General features: G+C 40.1%; 1 protein-coding gene across 1 annotated transcript; it reads left to right on the top strand.

Moving 5' to 3' along the window:
* The first annotated feature begins 1,785 nt into the window (after window positions 1–1,785).
* Window positions 1,786–2,968, top strand: LOC109530375 (phospholipase A2-like). The gene is made up of 4 exons (XM_019894032.1): window positions 1,786–1,914; window positions 2,013–2,160; window positions 2,237–2,370; window positions 2,503–2,968. The coding sequence occupies exons 1-4, from the start codon at window positions 1,866–1,868 to the stop codon at window positions 2,619–2,621; spliced, it is 450 nt and encodes a 149-aa protein (XP_019749591.1). The 5' UTR covers window positions 1,786–1,865; the 3' UTR covers window positions 2,622–2,968.
* Window positions 2,969–7,168: the final 4,200 nt, after the last annotated feature.

The raw sequence follows: 7,168 nt of genomic DNA, 5'->3' as shown, positions 1-7,168 counted from the left end.
GGACCGATGGATTCTTTTGTTGTTCCCGTATTTAATGAAAGTTGCCGGCTGGAAATATGTTCACCGTTAGAAAGCATCTGATTTTTGAATCGTGATCATAACCGCCACCTTTTTACTTGTATTTTATTTATTTGCATGTTGATTTGTGTTCTACTCCCTAGGCCAGTATGAAATCATTCTAATTATAAGAAGTAATTCACATTTGTTCTGCAGAGTTTTTGAACCCCGATTCCATTGTCACTCCATTTATTAAAGTTTAATATATAAAATGGACTTTGCCTCATTTTTTTTCCCCTTCAAGGGTTTGATAGTGCCTTCCATACAATGTATAGTTGTCTGCGTTCATACAAATTGGAATGCAAAAAGTAGCTACAGTTATTCACGGATCTTTAAATCACAAGTGTTATCTGTTACCATGATGTTGCCTCAAATACCATAGGGAAATTAAATATATATTTTTATGTCTTGAGCGTGATGAATAATTCTTGCATACTGTATCGTCCAGAAAACAGCTAATTTCATTTAACTTCTTTATTCGACATTCTGTGCTTTCTCCCCCGGGTGGATGTAGTTTGGCATGAGGCATAATCAGTTTATAATAATAATACATTTTATTTGTAAGCGCCTTTCACAACACTCAAGGACACTTTACAGGCAAGAGCAAACAATAAAACCACAGATAAAATTATAAATAAAAAGAGATAAATTTAAGTGGAATAAGCAAGTCTGAATAGGTGGGTTTTGAGCTGGGTTTTGAATGTGGGAAGAGAATCAACGTTACGAATATTGAGTGGAAGTGAGTTCCAGAGTTTGGGGGCAGAGCGGCTGAAGGCTCTGCACCCCATTGGACTGAGACGGGCAGAGGGTATAGAGAGGTGGAGGGAAGATGAAGACCTGAGTGAGCGAGAAGGAATGGAGATCTGAAGAAGTTTACCGTGCCTTTTATTAATTTAAAATAAAATGGAGAAAAAAAATATTTTCTAGTAATCTCACCGTGGTAATTGCAGCCTCAGTTTGGGATTTTTCACTCCTTCGGGGAGTAATGATGGAAGAAGACATCGAGTCTGCACTGTGCAGATGGAATATTCGTCAGTGGTTTTGATACACACCGTTGCTCTTTTTGTCTTGTAGCTACAACATATATCTCCTCACTCAGGTAATACAGTCAACAGTACATTTTCAAATTTCCATGCTTCCACAAATTCAATGCCAGTGCTGAAAAAGAATTCTGACTATGGTCTGCATGCGTTTATTTTTTTATGTACAGTATTCGCACAGCACTGTGTTGTGGACAATGAAATGTAGCATTAGTATCCATTCTTTTATCAACAGCATTGGCGCTGATTCACACTAGCCCTGCGACTCAGTGGCAACCAGCCGACTGGGCTCGACTCCAGGTAGTGCTGTGACCATGGACAGAAGGAGCAGTAGATAAAATGAACTCATTGATGGAAACTTTGTTTGTTTGTTTTTTTTTTGTTTGTTTTTCAAACCAAAAGACTAAATTACATTTTCCCAGTGGAAAAATCTGTCAATGTATATATGTAGTAGGGAGTGAAGTTTCCTATAAACCAGTGATTGATTGACATGTCATCAGGGCAGAATAATGAAGCGAATGCAAATGATATCTTCTAAATGTAACCTCTTAACATATTAAACATATGCCCAAAATTAATAACTTTGCAAGCAGGTGCCTTGAAGTTCATGCTTCTTTTTCAACACAGAATTGCTTCATACTCTCTATCGTACCTGAAAATTCCCCAATATGAACAGCTGACGTTGCAGATATCAAGGTCCCGGACTATATAAAGAGCGTCTGATGCGAGAGTGATTGCACCGCTCCCACTGAGCTCGAGGCTCTCAGAATGAACACCCTCAACGCTCTGCTTCTCTTGGCTTTAAGCCTCTCTGTTGGTAAGTCGCTGCGAGCCCGCTGTGCGGTTTGTCGTTCAATTCTGTACGTCAATGAGGACACCGTGACCAGGCTTGTTGGGTCTTGTTATGTCCTGCAGCTCAATCCCTGGATTACAGGGCTCTTCACCAGTTCAGAAATATGATCCTGTGTGTGATGCCTGATAGCTGGCCCGTCTTGGACTACGTTGACTACGGCTGCTATTGTGGAAAGGGTGGCTCGGGCACACCTGTGGATGAGCTGGATAGGTACAACCTTATTTCCACTTCAAATTCGGACAACTCATTTCAACCGCCTGCCTCACATGTTCTCTTACCTTGGCAGGTGCTGCAAAGTGCACGACCAGTGTTATAATGACGCTATGCAGCATCCTAATTGTTGGCCCATCTTTGACAACCCTTACGTGGAGCTCTATGACTACAGCTGCGATAAGGAGCAGAAGAAGGTCACCTGTGGCAGTGAGTACAGCAACATGGATGGAGTTCCCCCTATGAATTCAGATTTTTAGCATCCCATCATCCGAATATTGATCGCTGTTTGTTTTGCATCATGAAAACCGTAACACGGCCAATGTCTGTTTTCTTCCCCAGGCGATAACGACGAATGCGAGATGTTCATTTGCGAGTGCGACAGAAAGGCCGCAGAGTGTTTTGCCCGGTCGCCATGGAACCCCGAGCACGAGCACCTGCCCAGCCACATGTGCGAGTGAAAGACCCCCAGCAAACCTGAGCCTGGAACTGTAGCGAACGTTTGGAGGCGTCGATTACTATCAAGAAACATCCATCATGATGTTGTGCTGATTGCTGAAAGCGGAAATCAAACGTGTTCATTCAAAGCAACGACATGGATGATTAGAAATGATAATCATGGCATTTATTGAACAGTTGCACTTGCAGTAATGAAAGATGTTTCAATTTGAAATCATTCAATGCATCTCGCTTTCACTGTGCAAGAACGTGTGGACTTTTAATGTCAGTCACAAGAAGGATTGAGTGAGCCTTGCAAAATAAAACCAAGATATTTAGGTTGGAATAAATGTAATTCTGTTATCCCATATTTACTCTCTGTGTAACTTTAAAACCTCTTTCAGAGTGACACCTCGCAAATACCTCATATACAATGGGGTAGGTTGATAATGGGAGACTTGTCGGACCGGGAGAGCTCAGGCTGCTCCTGTTCTAGCTTTTAAGATAATATCTTGTTGTTAAGTTAAGGGCTTCTGGTCAAATTAACTGTTGCTTGTGAGAAGATAACATCAACCCCAGGACACCGTGTGAGGAACATCCCAAGCTGTGTTCGCGGACCACCGACATCCAGCAGAAGCTGTCTGATCACTTCAGGAATGAACTGTGTGTTCTCATTGTAACTCTTCTTGACTGAAACTGTTGTGGAATGTGAAAATATTCCCCTCACCCATTAGAAGATCGTGTATCAGGGACATCCTTCCAATAAATGCAAAGAGACAAACGTGGTCTCTTCAGAGTTGCCCCGGAACCTGTAACGGTTTACATGGCAGAGCCAGCTGGAGAGCTGCTCTGAGATTGTGAACCGAGACATGTTTTAGCGCACTCTCTCTTGCAAGAAAGACAACCATGCCTGCCTCTTGAGTCTTCCTGTTCCTGATGTGTTCTTAGCGTCAGATTACCAGCATTAACCTAACAATTTATTTGACCCCTCTACTGGCTTTATTTGCATTTTGGAGAGATACATTCTGATCTTAATTTAATGGAGCGATCATTCGCAAAGGCGGCATTTATTCGAATATTACAGGTACAGTATGTTTATTACATTTCAAAGAATTATAGTTGAACAAGTTGTTCATTGAATTAAATGAAATAGATTTTTTTTTGATCATAGTTATAATGTGCAGTGGACAATATATTAAACACTGAATCTTACCGGTCAGTTCTCCGAAACTAAATGCAGTGCCTGTTTCGTAATGAAGTGGTTGATAAATGAAAAAAAGTGGTGTAATTTTATGTCGTATTTTTAAAAACTTCAAGTCACTCTAGGGGAGATTATTAAATTACACTTCAAAAAAGTTCCACAGTCGATATCACCATCATCATCATCTGTTCCGTTAATGTCATAGTCCATCCATCCGTTATCCGGATGAATGGACTATATTTGGTTTCCGGTGATGCGTGGACCGATGGATTCTTTTGTTGTTCCCGTATTTAATAAAAGTTGCCGGCTGGAAATATGTTCACCGTTAGACAGCATCTGATTTTTGAATCGTGATCATAACCGCCACCTTTTTACTTGTGTTTGATTTATTTGCATGTTTGCTTGTGTTCTACTCCCTAGACCAGTATGAAATCATTCTAATTATAAGAAGTAATTCACATTTGTTCTGCAGAGTTTTTGAACCCTGATTCCATTGTCACTCCATTTATGAAAGTTTAACATATAAAATGCACTTTGCCTCATTTTTTTCCCCTTCAAGGGTTTGATAGTGCCTTCCATACAATGTATAGTTGTCTGCGTTCATACAAATTGGAATGCAAAAAGTAGCTACAGTTATTCACGGATCTTTAAATCACAAGTGTTATCTGTTACCATGATGTTGCCTCAAATACCATAGGGAAATTAAATATATATTTTTATGTCTTGAGCGTGATGAATAATTCTTGCATACTGTATCGTCCAGAAAACAGCTAATTTCATTACATTTCTTTATTGGACCTCTGTGCTTTATCTCTGGGTGGATGTAGATTAGCATGAGGCATAATCATTTTACCATGTCTTATTAATTTAAAAAAAAAAAAAAATGAAGGAAAAAAAAAATTCTAGTAATCTCACCGTGGTAATTGCAGCCTCAGTTTGGGATTTTTCACTCCTTCGGGGAGTAATGATGGAAGAAGACATCGAGTCTGCACTGTGCAGATGGAATATTCGTCAGTGGTTTTGGTACCGACCACTGGAAATTGACAATTTTGTTCTTATGAGGAAAAAATGTGTATATATATATATATATATATATATATATATATATATATATATATACATATATATATTACTGCTGTCAAACGACTAAAATATTTAATCTAATTAAAAACTCAACTGTCATAATTAACTCATAATAACTCATAATTAATCGTGATTACTCACATTTTTTATCGTTTCTAAATTTCCTTTTATATTTTTTTTGTCCTATTTTTTCCCCGTTTTAATGCTCTCATCAACATGGAATCATGGATCAGTTTTCTATTTGCAAAATGCAAATATTTACTGAAACAACAATTTCGATTTTCAATTTTACATGAACATTTTTCATTTGGAGCAGTTATTCACACATAATCACACAATATTACTGTCCATCAACAACAGTGGAAAATAATATTTTGTCACACAACAGCTCCTTTACCAGCTCTTTTTAGGGGAATCAAAACAGAGCAATATAAAATTATAAAGTGCACATCTATGGTAAACTAATAATCAGCCTATAGTGGATTTAAGCCATGGTTGCATATTTCGTATTTTTCAAGTTTGCTTTGAACACAGCAGTCAGGCTATGTTGATTCTGTTGGTCCTGCTTGCGCGGAAGTCTCTCTATGGTTTTGTGTCGACGTCATTTCGGATGACTACACTTAGTTCGAGGCACAACACTGGAGACTTTTTATTTTCAGTGTAGTCGCTACCACTGCACCGCTGAACTCTCGACATGCCTCAGTGCACCGTCACTGTCAGACGAACACAGAGAAGCTCCACCACCTTTGGACACGGAACACGGTAACCTTCCACACAAAATAGTTCCAAACAAGAAACAATCGCATCAGTGGCATACATCTTACTCAACAGGCTACCTGCTCTTTATTCACCAGAGGCTCATCAATCTAGTCTCTTATTTCTTTCCCGAAACAGTGTCTTCTCCCGCTTGGTGTACCTGAGCCTTCTCCGCTACGTACAATTTCTGTGCATAGCTTGTAATGGAGGCTCTCGCTGGAAAATCCGTAGTGGAGTTCTTAGATGCAATGTGACTGATTTCACCTTGAGTCTAACTGTGAACAATGTTGACAGGCTTGCATGCTGTAGCCAGACATTTCGCGATGGCTTCGGCAAATTTGTTCTTCGTCGTGTTATCCATTTTCTTCGCTTTGAAATGATCCATAGCTGTCTGTCTTAGATGAGGGGGTGGAGTACTCACATCAGCTGTGTGCTTGGCCACTAAGTGGTATTTCAGGCTGGACGTGCAATGATGATAGCTCAATTTACGACTGCAAAACATACAGGTAACTTTGGTCTTGTCAGTGGAACAATCTGGCAACTTTTTAAAAGTCAACGTTCCATTCATAAACTCTTTAAGTATCCGTTTTTGGTGTCTCGCGCTGCTGTGGCTGGCAAAACAGACATGGGCGTGGACCTGTGCGGCGCTCTTGTTGTTTTGTTTCTGGTTTATTTATAGAGGAACGTAACATCCGCTGCGATGTGTTGCCGCATTAAACTCGCGATAAAAAATATTAATCACGTTAAAATTGATTTAAATTAATTAGACGAGGAAGTGACGCTTCCTTGTGTTGCTTTCCATTGTGAGCAGACGTGTTCAATAAACTTTTTTTTTTTTAAAAAGAGCGTGGTTTTGGTTTTCGAATAATTCGGTTTTCGAACAGCCTTCTGGAACGGATTATGGACGAAAACCGAGGTTTGACTGTATATATATATATATGTATATATATACCGTAAATTCCAGATTACAAGCTGCTACTTTTTTTCCACACTTTCAACACTGCGGCGTGTGATATGAAGGGGCTTTTTAATTTTTTTTTTTTTTTCCAAACATGGACCAATAAAATGATGGAACGGTCAGAATAGCTGACAGGAGGTGAAGCGGTTCGGGAAGTACAGTGATCCCTCGCTCTCTCGTGGTTCGTTTAGCGCGGCTTCAGTGCATCACATTTTTTTTTTTCCCCCAAAGTACTGTATTCGGAAAAAAAATTGCCGAATGACTCAGAGGTTTTGTGTATGGTTGTAACTTGATTGGTTCCCAACACCGACGTCCACCAATGACAGCACGAATGGATCTATCCCACGTAGGGTGGAGGGGGGGGGCTGAGAAGATGCACAGCCAATCAACATGGCTTTGCATCTTCTCAGCCCCGCCCAGCACCCTCCCTTCTATCTTATCACTTGGGTTACTCTTTGATCAGTACAGTATATGTAAGTATTGCTTCCGATGTGTGCTCGTGTGTGTGTGTGTGTGTGTGTGTGTGTGTGTGTGTGTGTGTGTGTGTGTGTGTGTGTGTGTGGGTGTGCGCA

This window comes from Hippocampus comes, unplaced genomic scaffold (assembly GCF_001891065.2).
Source record: "Hippocampus comes isolate QL1 unplaced genomic scaffold, H_comes_QL1_v1.1 scaffold123, whole genome shotgun sequence".
Taxonomy (NCBI): Eukaryota; Metazoa; Chordata; class Actinopteri; order Syngnathiformes; family Syngnathidae; genus Hippocampus; species Hippocampus comes.
This window is presented reverse-complemented; position numbering and strand designations above follow the sequence as displayed.

Coding starts and splice junctions, on each gene's coding strand:
- LOC109530375 (XM_019894032.1), top strand. CDS start 1,866: ATGAACACCCTCAACGCTCTGCTTCTCTTGGCTTTAAGCCTCTCTGTT. Junction 1,915..2,012: donor GGCTTTAAGCCTCTCTGTTG/GTAAGTCGCTGC, acceptor TATGTCCTGCAG/CTCAATCCCTGGATTACAGG. Junction 2,161..2,236: donor CCTGTGGATGAGCTGGATAG/GTACAACCTTAT, acceptor TTACCTTGGCAG/GTGCTGCAAAGTGCACGACC.